The sequence below is a fragment of the Sturnus vulgaris genome, chromosome 6 (genome assembly GCF_052056855.1).
Source record: "Sturnus vulgaris isolate bStuVul1 chromosome 6, bStuVul1.hap1, whole genome shotgun sequence".
Classification (NCBI taxonomy): Eukaryota; Metazoa; Chordata; class Aves; order Passeriformes; family Sturnidae; genus Sturnus; species Sturnus vulgaris.
This window is the reverse complement of record NC_142248.1, coordinates 18,224,546-18,242,623: the sequence shown is the minus strand read 5'-3', so window position 1 is coordinate 18,242,623 and position 18,078 is coordinate 18,224,546. Positions and strand designations below refer to the sequence as shown.

The window sequence follows — 18,078 nt, the reverse complement described above, 5'->3', positions numbered from 1 at the left end:
GAAAGCTTGCACTTAATTGGAAACACTGCCGTGTAACCGAAATGCTTAGGACAGCATGTACAAGTAAAAATAAATCATGCAGCATTGTTATTTAATGCGCTGTGACATCATTTCCTGAAATTAAACAGAGATGACACAGATTCAGACAGTCCCTGCTAAGGTTCAGTTCAAACAATTCACAGATGTTTTCCTCCAGCCAGCAGAAAACAATGCGAGACTTAAAGCACTCCTCTCCCTCTGCCCCTCTCCATCTTCCACTCCCTCTCCTCAGCCTTTTCACTGGTACAAGGAGGTATGGCAGTTTTATAATACATGCTCCCGCAAAAATATTCTTTTTTTAATTTAATTACTCAGGCTGTTGTACTAAATAGATGGATCATTGTGTCACAAAAGCATCAATTTTTCAGAAGAAATAACAGATGTCTATGTAACAATGATTAGATTAACCACTCCCAGACAAAGCTAGCTTTTGAGGCCCACACACCCCATGACCCTGGGTTCCCTCTTCTGTAGGGGGTGGATGTAGAAATGTCAGATCTAATCTCAGATTCCATTTTTAAAACAAACAAAGCCCCACCCCCATCCCATTTCAGCTCTTTTCTTTTAAGATTGTGGTGTTTCAAAGGTATGTGAATGTTTGGGCTCTTACTAAATCTTCGGGATGGATTTCATGGTCAAGAACTAGGAACACTCAGAGGATGAAGCCTTTCAGCCTGGGATCAAAAGTGTCATTTTGAGAAAGATTTCCAGTTTTATTCTGCCCAGGCTGGTGACACGGTAGTGCAGGCAGGCAGGACAGAAGGGGGATGCTGATGACATTAGGCAGGGCTGCGCTACCAGCATCAATAACTACAAATGTTAATGGCCACCACCAGCCCTTCTGGTGAGACACCAGAGCAACTCTGGGGTACAAAGAGGCACAACTCTGTCGTCCTGAGGACTGCAAGACTGCAGGTCAGGGGAGTTTAGCATTCAGGCACTGATTTTTCTTTAGCACTGGGGGGTGAAGTCATTTAACCTCTCCTCACAAAAGTTTTTCCAGCTGAAAAATGAGCACAATATTATTTTGTAGGACATGCTTCCAACCGGGTGGTGTTTGTACAAAGAGGTCTGTTCTACACCAGCAGGCAACTTATTACCTTGCTGAAAACAGCACACAGCCAGCCCTGCCTAAAAGCAGACCTGGAATAAAACTGTAGCTTGGGCTTCTCCAGCTCTCTGACCCCGTGGTGCCCTGAGGTGGAAATGGCAGCCACGCAAACACAAGTGCAGGTAGTTTTACAGGAGAATCAGAGGACATCTGTGCACCCTCGGAGGGTATAGCACGTTACACTGCACTCCAACACACAGACTAAAATTCACTAGAATGACTGCACATTCCTGTATTATCTGGAGTCTCCCAGCCTTCTTCTCTCTCTTTTATCTGGACAGGGGTCTGCTGTGTTTTCGGGTTTGGTTTTGGTTTTTTAAAGTAGAGCAAAAACAACAATGTGAAGAACAGATCACATCTGTGAGAGAAGCTGTTCTACAGTTTGATATTAAAGTAAGCTGTTCACAAAACTATTGTGGAGTACAATAGCCAGCTAAGTCTGTAAGCTTCCTTTAAAGTATTATTACTAAAGTAAAATATGGAAGGATATATTCATGAAGGTGGGTTGGATTCAACTTCTTTGAACACTTGCTCCAAGATTGGCTTTGGTTGATAACATTCATCTCTAGAATCAAATCTAATGAATAAATAAAACAGCTGCCCTGTATAAAAGGCTTGATAAGCCATTCATCAAAATACACAAGACACATAAATACAGAAAAAAAAAATCTGTTTCAGTAAGACTATTCATATTATCCAATCTGGACACCTGAATATGACAAGTTAAGAAAATTAATTCAGGTAAGTACTAAAGCTGTAGCTGGTTCATTTTACCACTTTCCAGGAGAACTTACTCTAGCCTGACGATGAAACAGATAAAATCAAGATATATTCTACAATAGACTGTGTAAAGAACAAGATTTTCAGCCAGAAGATTGTGGAAATCAGGCTAAAATGACATTGTTCAACCTCAGAAGACAGAACTTCAGCTAGCAAAAAAAGCAGAAAACCAGCTCAACTCCTCTGACTTCAGGGGAGACATCTCAAATACCACCAGATAGGAATTTGGCATTTTCATTTAAAAGCTTTAGTTTGCAGGCTACCATTGCTAAATCAGGTACTATTAGTTAAGATACACGTCTTCTTAAAGACTTCAACAAAAGAAACAACCAAAATAGAATTTTAACAAAGGGCATCACTCCAGGTGAAGTGTCAAAGCATGAACGAGACTCTGTTCTACCAGCTCTGTAAAAGAAGGTGAAAAAATGTTGAATGTAGCAAAAATGTAGTCTTTGGCATACTGCTGAAGAAATGGATGAACTATCAGAGGTACAAGTCTATAGAGTGGTATAATTACTTCCTTTATAACTTTCCTCTCTTCTGATTATGTATGTATATTTTAAAGGTCCTCCATCCTTCAAAAGGGCATGGGAGGAGGGGGACCAGCTCTAAAGCTGCTGGTAAGAAATCCTAATCTCAGCATTGGTGTAAGCTGGAGGTGTCTATACATTTGAGCACTTCCTGTTTTCACTTCGTGATCAAATATGTTCTTTGCAGGGCAAATAGGGGAGCACTTGAGGGAGGAAAGCAGTGATGTCTGAGAGGCTAATTGAGTGTACTAAGAACTCCTTAGCATAGAGGAAAAGGAGTCTTCCAAAGCTATGAATAAACTCTCAGCTTGGGTCAGATTTCTTGCTGTTTCTTTTCTTTAACCACCTTTGAACTCAACTAAAAACAGTCTTAATGTCAGGTTTACCTTTCTGATGTCATAATCTTTACGTACTATTGAAAAGATTATACTACCAGACTAGGATTTCCTTTACTTTCTTAAACACTGGATGTTATCCAGAAAAAGCATACACATTTCCAACCAGTTCATCCTCAGATCTTTTATCTTCCGGTACTGTTGTAATTCCACATGTAAGACAGAGCTCAGTAAGTGAACGAGAACATGACAGAAGCTCCTATTTCTTGCATTTGATTTCCAACAATAAAAACACGCATGTGTATCCTATTCCAAATATAATTAAAGTTACTACAAAATGGAAGCTGTGATAGGGGTTAGAAATAATTTTGAAAGACACAGCCTGTCAGACACATTCATTCTACATCAGAGTTCAAGTGCCTGTCTCTTCAAAAAAGCCACTTAGGCCATTCAATTTTTAAAATTGGCTGCCTTAAGAGTTTGCAAACTGATTGAATAAAGGAAAAAATAGCATTTTATTTAAAATCACAGGTAAATACAATTAGTCAGATCTGAGTTACTCTCTTGGAATTTGACAGTCTAAAGGACTTCTACTTTTAATCCATGCCAGAAGAGATGGACTGCCACTGCCTCTCCTTCCAGGGAAATCAGAGGTTAATGATTTTTGTCATATTGAGACTAACAGCTAACAATTGCTACAGTTGGCCTTTAGTATTTTATTTGTCCTTTTGAGGTATTCAGAATAGGTGACAATGGCTTGCAGTTGAGAACATATGTAGAGAGACCCCTGTGGCTTATGGAAAAGTTGCTCCATGCTGGTTGGGTGTTTGAAAAAAAAAATACAACCAGAGCTCTTTTATGTTCCTCTCCTTAATGAATGCATGAATGTCAAAATGTACCAATGGCCCATTCAGGGGGCAAAGCCTAAGCAGCTCCTTCTTTAAGAACACATCCTGAGACGTAAAATACATTTGCTTAACAAATTAAAATAATGAGATAATTCAATTAGTTTCTTTAAAAAAAAAAAAAAAGAGAGAGAGAAAGAAAAAAGGGTACATCAGGGGATTATTGTAATACAAGAACAGGTCATACAGCACAAAAGAGGAACAAACCAATTTGAAATAAGGTTAGAGTAGTAATGAAGGAATGTACATTGAATCATGGACTGCCATTGTAAAGATATTTACTTGAAACAATAAAATTGTACATCACAGATTCTCCTGTTCTGGCTCAGCCAGAGTTACATTTTGAATGGACGAGCTAATTTGAGAAAAAGTGTAAGATCTTTAAAAGAAAGGAGTTTTCTTCCTTCCCTGCATGTGTTTATGGCAAGAATCTTTCTGAATTTACATTGCACTGGTCAGGGGTCTCCATTATCAGTTTGCAGGTCTGAGAATTACAGCGCAGTAAATCTTTCAACACCTGCAAACTCATTAAAGCCTGGACGGTAAAAGGTTTGGGGCTTTTTTGCGTTCATTTAATCTGATTTTTGTGAGGCCATCCTCACCAGTGATGGCAAATTTCCTTAATTCATGCAGGATGGAGAGGGTCAGGAGAGAGAGGATAGAAACAAGGAAAAGGGATTTCAAAAAGCCAGAAGGACTTTCCTCAAGAGAAGCAAGAGGCAGTTGACTGTTTAATAAGCAAGTGCCAAATGTTTTCAAGGAGCACATAAGAAAGAAAGGCAGGAAGGAAAAAAGCTAGATATCACAAATTTCATTAGAGGAAATGGAGTTAACATGGAGATGTCTACAAACCAAACTTGTTTATTTGTGGCCCTGCTTTTTTGCTGTCTGCCTATACTACTTGTCTAAAGATACCCTACAGCTAAATGAAAAACCCTCCACTAGCACTCACTCGACTTCCAAATTAAAAACATTTTACAGGTTAGTAAATCTCCAGCTGAGGTGATGTAGCAAAGAACAGCTGTGAAGTAATTTTGATAATGATGAGAATAATAAGCACATGGCAAGGTTCAGGGCTTTGCTGTTGCAGCTTCAGTGCTCCTGAATAGATAAAAGTGATTAAATACTCCTGATTATCCCTGACCAATATGTAATGGATTTACAGCCCTTTCAATTAGTCAGTATTTGCTTAGGACTCATTATTTTGTCTTTGGTTAAGTAATCAGCCCAGAGACTCATGTTCTGTCTAATTCCTCTGAGCCAAGTGGGTACAGGGCACCTGACCTTTGAAATGGCCATAGCTGAGAGGCAGGAATAACCACTACTCCAGCAGAGACACTGGCTATTCCACCTAATCCTGACCCCACAGGCCAGATCAATGCACCTTAGTTTGCTACTAATGTCCTTACATCAAAATGATGGTTTAGAAATGTGAATCTATCGCTCCCCCCTTTAGCTGTGCTGCTGGCAGAGCAGTTCGATAGTCTCTATCATAAATAAATCGGGTCCTGGAATCATTACACTGTAACCAACAGCAGGAAATATATAAAACCATGGAAATTTATAAAACTTTGGTAGAAGAAGAGGTAGTTAATAACAGTTAGCATTTCCAGCCTTATCAAGTGAGAAACAATTTCAAAGTGCGAGAAAGAAGAAAATCAATTGATAACTTTACCAGTTTCCATCATTTACCACATGAAGTAAACTAAGTTTACTAGGTTTTCTGTAGAACTGTGTTTTGATGCCTAAGTGAAGCTATAATAGTCAACAGAACACCAACACAAAACCAATAGCAAGCAGACAAATAAAAGCCCAAGGAAAGCACTGCTATTTCACAGATTTAATCTCTCTCCCCTCTAATGTGAATATTGCTGGATTTTAATATTCATGGACTTGAAGAGAAGCAAAAAAGGTGCTTATTCTCTCTGTCACACAACTGAAAAATTAGGGAATCTGTAAGCCTTCTTTATTTCCTCACAAAAATTTAACAATGACAAGGTTGCAAGCTGCTGCTCTAACATCCACAGTGTATGTCAGCACACGCACACAGACCAGGGCTCTCTCTTTTACCACACACATAGGAAGTTTGTGGAAACAGAGGCCAGCAATAAAGAATCCAGGAGGCAGAGTTGTACATGTGCTAAAGCAAGAATCCCCCTTTTGCTGTCCGTAGCAAGATTTTGAATAGTTCAAAGCCAAAAATGGTAACTTCATATACAGGTGGTGTTGCATGCTAAGGTGTTGTACTCTGTCTTTTTCTCTCTATAGGATGTGTGTGTATATGTATATATATATATATATATATATATATATATATACACACATATATAGAGAGATAGATTGATAGATAGACAGATGGATAGATAGATTTCTTTGAGATTTGTCATGATTCCAAGACCCAAGAAAAAACTCGAATACAATAAAAGAGCAACAAAGCCTTAGACCTAATAATGGTCAAAAAATTATGGGGACAATTGATTTCTAATAATGATGAATAAAACTCATTAGGTACATGAATAGAAATGTATTTTGGTTTTGGGCACCACTTACTGTGAGATGCTGGAAAAGCCACGCTCTCATGATATTTGTTGCTACTTTGGGGAAAATGCCTCTTTTCTTCTGACGCTTTTTGTCCTTGTCTGGGTCATCATCATCTCCTGTACCAGGTGAGGCTACGCTGTTGTCTAAACCATCACCTACAACAAAGAGAAAAATAGGAAGGAGGAGATGTTTAATGAACCAAATACAGAAGCCAAAAAATATAATTAATTGCCAAGACACGACCACAGTTTGGGGGTTTTTATCTGTTAGATCGGGCACATACCATTTCTCATTATATAAGAATGCTGATACAAATACGTAAAAATTAGAAAACCGTGTCTCTCCAAATACTAATTTTGTGTTTCACACATGCATATATCATTAATTCAATTATAATTGTGTGCTTGACATAGTGCAGTAGCTCTTTTTCAATTATGGGATTCAATGTGGGAAAACCTGCCACAAGAAAACCCATTTGCTGTAAATGCATCCCTACAACCATTCTGAATATGTACGTATAAGTAATCAAGTTAAATGTTCTGTAGTCTATATATTCGAGGCCCTCTGCAGAGGTGGCAGTAACCATGTCACCGTTCAGTGCACATAACACAGTCAGATGAGCCCCTCCCCGAAACCATCACCTCCCTGCACACACAGACACGCACTTGCAAACACGTACACCTAGTGTGACCCTGCACATAGCATTTGCATGACATGAAAACTTCTACATCTCTGCATCAGTGCAGATTATTATCATTAAAAAAAAAAGATGCACATCAAGGTAGAGCTCTCACTTAATCAGAACTTTCCATCAACATCCTTCTCTTCTGTGCTTTTCCCTGGCATTAATTGTGCATTAGCAAAAATCATTTACTTTTAACAGTCATAGTTATTTTTTCTTGCCCTCCAGCAAAAATGCCTTGAAAGCCTGCCTGGAGGGCATCTAAATTATGTATCTGAAAAACTCTTCTGGCAAGGCATTGCAGGACCCCTACTTTCTTAAAATTCATACGAGCACGTCTTCCTGTTTTTGGGAAGGCATCAATCAAGAGCAGCAATATATGCCATATTCCTACATTAATATTTGAACTAATAACTTTAAAAAAAGGAAAGAAACAAGATCCGACTTGTGGCATAATCAAATGCAAAATAAATGAAGAATACTGGGACAGCACTGAGACTTTATAGATTGCTGTGTTTTCCTTACACATCATTAGCCCGGAGCCACACGAAAGAGGAAAACAGAGAAGTGGAGAGTTTATGCTCCCTGCTGGTGTTTAAGAAGCCGAGGTCCTGGAAGGACATCTGGGAATTGTGCTGAGACGGTGGTTTTTGTAATTTAAGAATAGACATTCATTAGCAGTAAATGCCATAAATCCCATGCTAAGTAAAAACCTTGTCCAAGAAAGCCTAAAACAATAAACTCTGTGCTCAATGTAGCCTGAGCTAGACGCTCCATAGCTTCCTGAGGAATGCTATAGATTCACGAGCTAATTCCTATAGCCTCGTCTAGATCTGTAGTGCTACTAAACGAAATACATTGCTGCTACATACAGTCCATTTGCTTCAAAACTTCCATTTCAGCTCCATCTTCCCTCCCATACCAGATCACCCTTCTTGTACTGCGTCCCCTCTGAAAAACCGACCTTTTTGGACTGGAGAGACAGAAAAAGCCACAGCAAAGAGCTGGCAGATTAATTTTATTGACATTTCCATTTTCACTGCAATGTGATACCCTCCATCACATGGAAGAGATGACCCTCACTATTTACAGACTGACAGGCCACTTCATTACAACCACCCTGCCCCAAGGCAGAGCAGCTCCTTTCCATCTGCCCAAACACCAGAGCAAGACCCTGAAGTCGCTGCTCTCTTTCTCGTTTGTTTTTTTTTTTTTTCTATTAACGATAGAGAAAGGGGAGTCAAATCACAGTAAAGTAGTCGAAGAGATTATGGAAGCTCTAAACACCGTAACCAACCGTTTGCTTTTGCAATATATTGGTTATTTAGAAAGCACTCCTTTCTGCTGCTTTCTTCCCCGCCATGTATTCCACCCTACCCTCTCTCACAGACACGTGTGCGCGCACACACACGCGCACACACTTCCCACTATGCCAAGGAACTGCTGCAAGGCAAATTCTCACAAACACTAATGGCTTCTGACTGCTCCTTGGCAACCCCAGCATTTTAACCTGGGTGGATATGCTCTCCAAAATACAGACACTGGAGCTATCTCATCAGCTGTTCATGTGACACAGATGGAGAGTGGCTATTAGGAGCCAGGCAATGGGCCTTGGGGATCTGAGGTGCTGTACTGTAGCCTCAGGCAATTTTGAAAAGCAGTACCCGGAGATGGGGGGGAAAAATCCCTACTGAAAGTGCAAGTTTGAAGTCAGTCAGTCTGTTTGTCTATCTGTCGTGCAGATAAAGATATCTTTGTCTCTTTATGTAAAAGTAATGCGTGTATGCACAGAATGTGTGGAGCTGTAAAACTTCTGCTCTGCACCATCCTTTCAAACCACAGAAACATCAGTTCACTCTCTTTATGGACAAATTCCTGTCTGCCTGCATATAGTCTCCTATTTGTGAGCATCCTCAGCTGGAGTCTCCCACACGCTATATCAGTACTTGGACTTTTTGATGAGGTTATTAATATCCTGGTTTAAAAAATCTAGTAGCAGCCCAAGAAGGAAAAGTTCAACTAAAGCTCTCATTACCTTCCCATCCTAATCAGCAGCTGAAATCATGAGTTGGTGCTTGCCTAATCTGTTCCATAACCTCACGAAAGGAAATTAAAATATTGTAACTCCAAATGATATCAGAAGAAAAATATAGCAAGATTTGTTTCTCCTGGCGTACAACAGGCCCAGTCCTGTTAATCTATATTCTCATATTCTCTTTAATAGGACTACCACCACTCATGTTAGTGAACTCAGCTTCTAATGAGAAGAAATCATAGAAAAAGCCCATAACCGTCTTTTCCGAGATGGAATTATTTACTTCTGGTCCTAGTTTTCTTTATCCAAATAAACTTGTTACTTCAAATGAAGCAAAATTAATTATCAAAAGCAAAATAAAATGAACAGATATGAAAGTCACTTTATGGCAGACTGGATTAACTATATTTTTCACTACTGTATGAAGGAATCAAAATTTAAATAAGTTAAATTATCATTACAAGAAATTCTGCTTATATGAACTATTCATATCCTGGTTTAGATGGTAACTTGTAAGAAGAATAGAGTCAAATCCTAAGTTCTATGGAAACGGCAATTATACAAGCATAGTCATCCCAATTTTCTAGAGAAGAAATTAAGGTTTGGATTTTGGTCCATCGTCTCTCTCTTTTACATAGAAGTAAAACAACTGAGGGTGATTTTCTGCTGCTTTCTGTACTGTTTAGTCACTTATTCTTGTGCAAAGAGTACACATGATTGCAAAACTCTATCTGCTGTAGGGAAGTCAAGAATTCTTAAGTGGCCCTCTCTCTGTGGAGGTGTCAATGACTACGCAGGAGTCGAGCCAGTAGAGAATTAGGTGTTTTACCCAGCTTGTTTAAGATTACAGCAGTGCTATGTAATAGCATGTGAAAGATGTAGAGAGCCTGCAAGAAACCTTGCAAAGGGACCCACCTGGGGTCCCTTAAAGACCATCTCTTCTAGGGGAAGAGTTTGTGGAGGATGCAAGTCTTCTTTACACAGCGGGAAGTTGGGCTTCCACACTGGCTCTGTGTTCAGGCACTCTTAGTCTGTTCTGAGGGTTTCCTTCCACAAGATAAATTCCTTTGCATTGAAAGTAAAGGAGACTGCCTCTTCTTTTAAAAATATCACATAAGTAGTTATAGCAGGGTTTCCAATGCACCATAATTCCAACTTGCTGCAAGCTGATTTCCTTGGACAGATAAGCTTGCAAAGCCCAGTGTTGACATAGCCAAGGACTCTTTGAGAAACACAGACCAGTCCTACATAAAACCTGTCCAACCTTATTGTATCAATGAATTTTTCTTTGTTAGTCTTCGACATTATCAGCATTATTCCAACCCTAGTCTTTGTGTTTTTTCACAGAGTAAAAACCCAGCAACAGATGAAGCAAGTTTAGAAGTTGCTCATCTTGTCTTTTTACCACTTGTGAACAGGATGAATAACAAATTCCCAATCTATCAAAATGATAACTGAAAAGGATGACCCAGTCAGACCAAAGCACAGAAGCCTGATAACAGTCCAGATTCAAATTCTAGAAATAGTTTCTGCTACCATCATAGCAAGTAGAGCAGTTAAAAAAGTGATTTCTGGAAAAGTGCATTTCAGGACCCAGTGTTTGAGTTTCTTCACCATCAGAGGTCCCTTACAGCTTTAAGGTTTGTCACACTAAATGAAAAGAGAGAACAGCAGGAGTATCTAAACTCGGGGGAAGACAAGACACTTTGCCATTTTTCTAAAAATAGTGGATGCAATACGAAAAGCAAGTTAAAGGATTCTGAAAAGGAAAGCTGCAGTGCACTATGCTGATCTTAAGTAAGCTACTATAATCTTTCAGTCTAATATTTTGATGGAGTGGAATATGTAGATATAAATGCAAAATAAAGAGGAAAATCTGCATGCAGCCTATATTCACAATTTGCAATTATTTTTTTGTACTTATATGTCCATCTCAACACATAAATATTGTAAATCATTATTAATGAGGACATTCAGCTTAGTAATACAATCCATATCGCCACCAGAGAAAAAGCTTAAAAATCTGGTTAATTTTCACTGCCAAAAAGCTGGAGAGAGTAGTGTCTGAAGATGTTTTTGAAGATAAGATAGTCTGTGCTGAAGGGAAGACTAACAGAGAGGGAAGGTCAGCTCCAGAATCAAAGACCCTTCAGGAGAATCCTTATCTTCACTCCATCCTGTTAAAATTATCAGGCTTTTAGCCTTACTGCTCCAGTATAGCACAGATTTTTGAATGAAGTCCTGGCTAGGGATTGTTTTTTTTCCTCTTCCTCCTAATGATCCATGTTCAAGGAAGTTGACTTAAACCTCCTCACACCACCGGAGCCATACTTATCTCAGGCATTTCTTGGCCAGGGAAACTAAGGTAAGATAGGTTATGACTGGCAGATATGGGGACTTCGAAAATTACAAGCAGGGCAGGTGGGCAACCCAGATTAGAGCTGGTGATGCTTTGCCAGTATCTGTGGCTTGTTTTGCTAAATAACTACTCCAGGAGGAAAGGAGCCATAAGAAGCTGTTCAGGTACCTTACAGGAGCACTGAGCCTGCGCTGACCTGCACGATCTCTTCTTCCTGGAGTGGAATGAGCTGCTGTAATCAGACCACTGTGTTCTCTGCCCTGGTGTCTCTGAGACACTGGACATGTTTTATGGTTCTCTGTTCTACGTTCCAGTGAGCATCTTGGACAGAAGGAAATTATTGACACTGGTGCACTAGAGAAAACAGGAAAACTTCAGACATACACCGCTACCATCTCTCTTCCTACAGAAGATGTTATTCTTTTGCCCTTCTAGAAGAGGAAGGAGACAAAGACCTGGCCTTCTCTCTTGCTGTTCTGTTGGAGAATCTTTTGCTTTCCAGAATAAAACCCAGCAATTCCACTGGGCCAATAATGTAAAGATGACACGTGCGAATTTCACACAAGGCATTAATAATTATCGCAAATTCAAATAGGAAGAAAACTTAAGATGCTATCAGACCCCACATACAAAGCTATTCTACGTAATCTAATTGCAACTTAGCATAGTTTGTCATTCAGGAGCAAGTCCCTATTGCCATCTGGCAATCTGTGCTAAAGGCTTAAAGACTTGCATGGTATCTTGTATATAAAGTGTATTTATAAGAGACAGAATGAAAACTGTTTCTTTTCTGTTTCTAGATAGGCACCTGTCTAGAGTCACTAATATACCTTATTTGCCAAAAGGAATTCACAAATGTTTTATAATTTATTCAAAGTAGGAATGACATTTCAGCTCTTATTTTAGCCATGCATGCCATAAAATCAGTGATTTAAGTCTTTCAAAATTATTTTCAGAACTATTAAGTTTCACATTTCCCCTTTCATTATTTTTCTGTCCAAAAATAAGAAAAAAGACTAGCTTATTTTGTCTCCTTAATTGTCTGTGTTTAGAGCTCTGTTTATTTGTAAAGTGAATTGAGAAATCTTAGAAATTCTACCAAATGCCAAAAATGTATTTTTCTAGCTTTTATAAGAGAAAACTAATAAACCACAGTTTGAATGTTAAGCTCTTTTTTACAGCCAGGAGGTTCACGGTTCGTTCATTGCAATCCAACATTTTTTCACATCAGGTGAAAAAAGTGTTCCAATGCAGACAAGGGGAACAACAGTAAAGCAACCTGCTAATTACTGATCTCTCTTACGTTCCTGCTGTGCTAAACTGTCCGGACATGTTGAAGTGAAATTTTTCTGCGATTTTCAAGTGACTAGTTCATGGCCCACTGCCGTGGAGTGCAGGAGAAGGGATGAAATGCTTTAGTTTACATGCAACATTTACTAACTGTGTGGGTTTTCCGACATTAAAGAGGGGACAGTGACCCATGCCACCTTTTTCACACTCAAAAGAGCACTGAAAAAACAGTCTTCATAGGCTTACCTCAGGCTTCCCTGGCCCTTAACACCCTCCCCCCAGGGTAGGAGCAGAAAGAGAAAAAAGAAGGGATTTTATGCTCCTTTCTCTTCAACTTTTCAGGCGGTATAAGCAGCATTTAGCAAATTCAGCCTCCAAATGGCTCCAAATGCTCTGAGCTGCAGGGGCTCATCCTTTGTTAGCCTCCCTCTATTTACACAGGATTTACGCAGGCTCTCCACTGAAGAGACCACATGTTTCTGACAGAAAGCACTTCCATTCACACTGCATCAGGCAACAGGATTGTAACCACTGCAGCTTCACGCTGACCTGAGATTAGGGATTTCAGCAACATTGAGATGGTAACAATCTGCTAACTAACGAAAATTATCCATGGAGAACTCTGCTGCATACTCCAGTTAAAACTACCATGGCCAGAGAGATTAGGTTACTTAAAGGGGCAATTAAGAACTAGCTACCGTCAAGAATATGCATGTCCATCTACAAATAACATACACACAGAGAAAAATATCAGCAGGGGGAAAAAACAAATTAAAAAAAATCAGACTGCAGCTTGGATTAAAACAATTTCACCCACTGGTTGAAGACATAAAGTGTAAAAACAGACAGATGGACACATATGTAAATGTGGCTGCATTTGTTTCTCTGGAACTGGCAAGTTAGTAATAACAGTATAGTTTAATAATTTATTTTCCATGGTATTTTCACACTGGTTAACTGGGCAGTGGCAACCCTTATGCAGAACTTCGGGAGCAGAATAATTCCTTCTATCTAATTGCTCCTGGGGCAAATAAACTGAACTAAGCGACCTCTCTTGCCTCTTCCTATAAGAACTCAGTACTGGAACCCGATATCAGTCTGGGGATTTTTAAAATGTGGACATTTTTTTGAAATCAATTCGGCCAGTCAGGATTTCTGCACTGAGATTTTTTTCCCCCAGATTTAGCATTGTGGCAGGTTTTTCAAAATGGATTACACATACACAAGCACAACAAACGTTGCTGGTTGGAGCTTGTGATTTTTTTGCTCAATAGCTTTTCATGGGGCAAAAGAAAATTGGATGGGAGCACAGGGCCAGAAAGGACCACACAGATCCAGTTTTTGATGAGTTTTATTGTGACATTTTAATTTGGAAAATTATTTTGCTTCTGCAGCGAAGGACAAAATAATTCACTTCCATAATAGTAACTCCTACATGTATCTGATAACCACTTAAAAAGTACTAGGTATATTCTAAAGTTCTCCATAGTATATCATAATAAAGCTCTTCTGGGCACTCAATGATTCATTTTTAGTGATCTCTCAAATGCCCTTACCCACAGTTAACACTCAGATTTTATTAAGGAAGAAAGCAGGGACAAATGTCCACTTAAGTCCCAGCTCTCAAATTCAACTCTGCTTGCGCTGCAGTACCTAAAGCTAAAGCTTTTTTAATGTTCTATTCACCTCCCCTGTGTGGCATTTCTGCTAACACAGAGTTCACAATCTTTCAGCCCCAAACACAGAAGGCTGCTATCTCCAAGACATCCGAGGAATGTGCCAGATACTATCATCTCCCCTGCAATACAAAGAACCAGAAAGAGTCAGAGACCAAAAGGAGACGTGCTGATCAGGTTACTAAAGTCCAGAAAGTCTTTCCCAGAATGTTAAATGTTAATCTTTGAACCAGAAAATGTTATAATTAAGATCCTTGTAGTTGGAGGAAATGCTAGCTGTAGAAGTCAAAGGTACAGCCATTTGAAGTTGTACTTTTTTGCACGTTTATCCTAATCTTGCACCCCTCATGCTGGCACAACTCCCATCAAGCACTTTGTTCTATTCAAGCAAAATTATCATTAATGTCAGTGGCAGCTTTGCCTGAGTAAGAAGTGTAAGACCAGATCCATGTCTTGTTCACAGAGAATTGCAAGCACTGCACAATTCCAGAGGAGATACACTCATTAAAATATGTGGCTTATGCTGATTTATTATGCTCTTCTATTTAAAATTGAAACTCACATTGTACTTCACCAGGAAACTGTTCAACAGACTTTTTTCTACACGGTTTTAACTTCAATTCCCACCCTCCCCACTTCAGTACAAGCTGGTAAGTGTACTCCCAGTTTTTGGTATCTAGGCTGAAGGAAAGCATTATTAAAATAGGTTTAAGTATTCTATATGCTTCAGTAATTACTTTGCAGTGTGAATGTAAATATCTGTTATTCTGTTTAAATTTTTCATCCTACTAAACACTGTCACACAAAGTGTCCTTGTGCTGCAGTTTTAGTGGCATTCTTTTAAAATCTTTTTTTATATATTTTTAGAGAAGTATTTTTGGCACTCTCATAGTAATTCTGTTAAGAATACCAGCTGCAGACTGGCTACAGCTGAGGCAACAATAACAAGTCATTAAAGAAATCAGGAGACAAAAAAAATATTTTTCTTTTGCTGAAAGCACATCTCCTGTAAGAGACTATTTTCCTTTTTTAGTTCCGGGATAATGTTTTTCGTTTTCTCAATCAACTGTATAAAAGTAAGTATACATTAAAGAACTATATTTTGTTCTAAGTAGCTTTTTTCATTTGTTATCCTGTTACTTTTGTCACTAGAATAATATCAAATGTGGGCAAAATAGCTAAGTTTAATTAAAATTCTACCTGCAGTTGAAGTTATTAAGTTCAATTGTACCTCATCAATATTTAACCTTTACTATTTTGCACTTGTTTATATATAGCAGAATGTGAGAACTTAAAAGTAGATGATGACTAACATCCTGCACCATTCTTCTTCATTAAAGCATTACTGTAGTTTCTTTAAGAGTAAAAATGACTGATTTTTTTAAAGGAAAATAGCAATCAGAGCATCTCAATTTTCCTTACGGCTGTTAAAAGTAGTTATGAACTGTGAGATATTTTAATGTCTTGCAGTTTCCCTCAGACCCTATGCTGTTTGGCACAACTGCTTGTTCAGGAGACAGCCCCTAAAACGATGACCACTAGTACAGCAAGAGTCAATGTACTGTCCACACTAGAAACCTCTTTTTTTTCAGAGTTGTGTAGTTATTAAGAAAGCACTAGTTGAAATATTATATATAAGTACACATGGGTAAGATTTTTTTCATTGTTAAAAAAAAAATTAGAACTAGAAATGTAACAGACAGTTATTCCTGAGAGATACTAAGTTAAAAGCTTCAATTACTGTAAAGGGCACTTGTTAGGCCACAAGTCCAAAATGCACATTTGTCTATTTTAAGATGTATTAAAGAAAAAATGGAGGATGGCTAAATGCTTTAAAAAGAGAGATGTTTTAGTAGAAAGGCCTCAAAATGAACCATAAAAAGTTTTTCTGGTGATAAAACGTACACAAATGTGTGTGTTACATAAAACAAATAAAGGTACTGACTTGATATGCATTCACAAACACTTGAACAGAAGAGATGCTTGCTGCGAATGCATAGTTCAGAAAAAAATTTAAAAGTACAAAACAACTCCAAACTTGGCAAGTCTTACATACCGTAAGAGCTCCAACACCTATGCACAGTAGGGTGGATTAACCCGCTGGGTGCTGCAGACATATATATGCACCTCCTCCTAAAGTGCTCACTTGGCTGGCAGTCTGGAAAATGCCAGAATGTGAAGGGTTACGTGGGAACACTGACAGTCTGCTCTTGTAGGTATAACTTAAAGCCCGTAGTTTAAATATAGGGTGTTGTGTATTTGGAAACACAACTAATAGTCTTTATAGGTGATGTGCTACTTGGTGCTCAAAACAAACGACTTGACCAAAGCCTTGCTCCCATTACTGAGTCATTCTCCAGATGACAACTGCGTGCTTTGGACCTGACTGTATTTATATTGGGGGGTACTGTTTTTCAGAAGTCTTTTCCTCCAAGAAGCCTTGTAAAAGTGAACTGTAAACCATCTATAACTTACATGCTGTACATATTGGATGCTTAAAAGTAGTTACTGGAAAGGCCTGAAATGTTTCTTTTCTTTGAAGTTCAGTAGATGGACAAAAAGAGCAAGCATAAGGGAGCTAAAGTTCCTAGTTAGTCCCTGACAGATATCTTTATGATATCAGAAAGGTAGACAAGCAATTAATTTTTTTCCATTGTATAATTTTACTGATTTGTTTCAGGATAATATGATTAAAAAAAAAAGCAAAAAAAGAAGAAATGGTTATGGTCACCTTTCTCTGCAGCCAAATTGTTCCATAAGATGCTCTGGGCTGCTTTAAGTGATTGAAAGTATTGACATACACATCATTCTGTAGAAACAGGGGGAAAAGCTTTTGACAAAAGCTTCAATGAAATGGATTTAGAAAATAAGGAAGCATAAGAACAGCAAAACCACAGGGCCTTAAGTTGTTCTAACACTATTTTTTTAAAAGTTCACAGTACAAAACTCAAGAGCACAGACACCCACTCTGACACCTGCTGCTTTGCCTTTTTGCTCATAACCTGTAATTTCATTTCAGGTCTTTCATTGTCACAGAAAATATTACAAAACACAAATGTGCAGTGCCTACAAAGTCTTCCTAGACTGATTTTTGTCCCTGAGCTCTTTCTAGGGAAGTGCCTCACAAGCTGGGCTCCAGAGAGCTTACATCACCCCACTCCCTCCTTCAAAGGAGTTAGTGCTGCCTACATGTCGGGACCCCAAATGAAAAGCCTGGCAAGTTAGGAGACTTCCCTTCCTTCAGGTTCAGATGGGTAAAATGGAGTTTCCCTCCAGACCTAGGTTCACCTAGCCAGTCAACGAGCTGACCTGTCTGCCATAAGATCAAATATAAGCCCCACCAATCAAGTAGCAGTCCAGGCTAAATGTGCTGATGCAACAAATTTCCAGATCTTGATCACACTAGGCAGGGGAGTCATTCTTCTCAGTGATAAAGTCACTGAATGCACTCTTGAGGAGATAAAAAATTAAGAACTGGCTGACTTTGCACCATTTGAGTGAGTTATTCACCACTGACCCAGAACAACAGAATTGTCATGTTCTGGCACCAGCTAGGAATGACATGGTCATCTCTGACTCCTTGCTGCAAGTCTGTAAGGAGGAAACAGGAATAATTTCTGAGCTGGTTAGTGGCATCAGTCCAGAAAGTACAGTGTTTAAATACATTATGCATTAGAAGAAGCTTCACACAATCTCTCCATCTCTCTCTCCTTCTCCCTCTCCTCCTAAAAACTTGGTGAAATGATGTCAATGAGAGGGCTTGGTACTAAAAAAAAAAAAAATCCAAACAAAATC

At 38.9% G+C, this 18,078-nt stretch overlaps 1 protein-coding gene across 3 annotated transcripts in view; it reads right to left on the bottom strand.

The window, feature by feature from the left end:
• The window catches only part of MEIS2 (Meis homeobox 2), a 174,062-nt gene that overhangs the window by 114,675 nt on the left and 41,309 nt on the right, over positions 1-18,078 (bottom strand). For 2 of the 3 annotated variants that reach the window (XM_014891633.2, XM_088167209.1), the window contains one exon: positions 6,251-6,396. In XM_014891633.2, the coding sequence (XP_014747119.1) occupies positions 6,251-6,396 (146 nt within the window). Of the gene's footprint in view, positions 1-6,250; positions 6,397-16,339; positions 16,442-18,078 lie in introns of all 3 variants that reach the window. The other variant, XM_088167208.1, reaches the window with a different exon arrangement.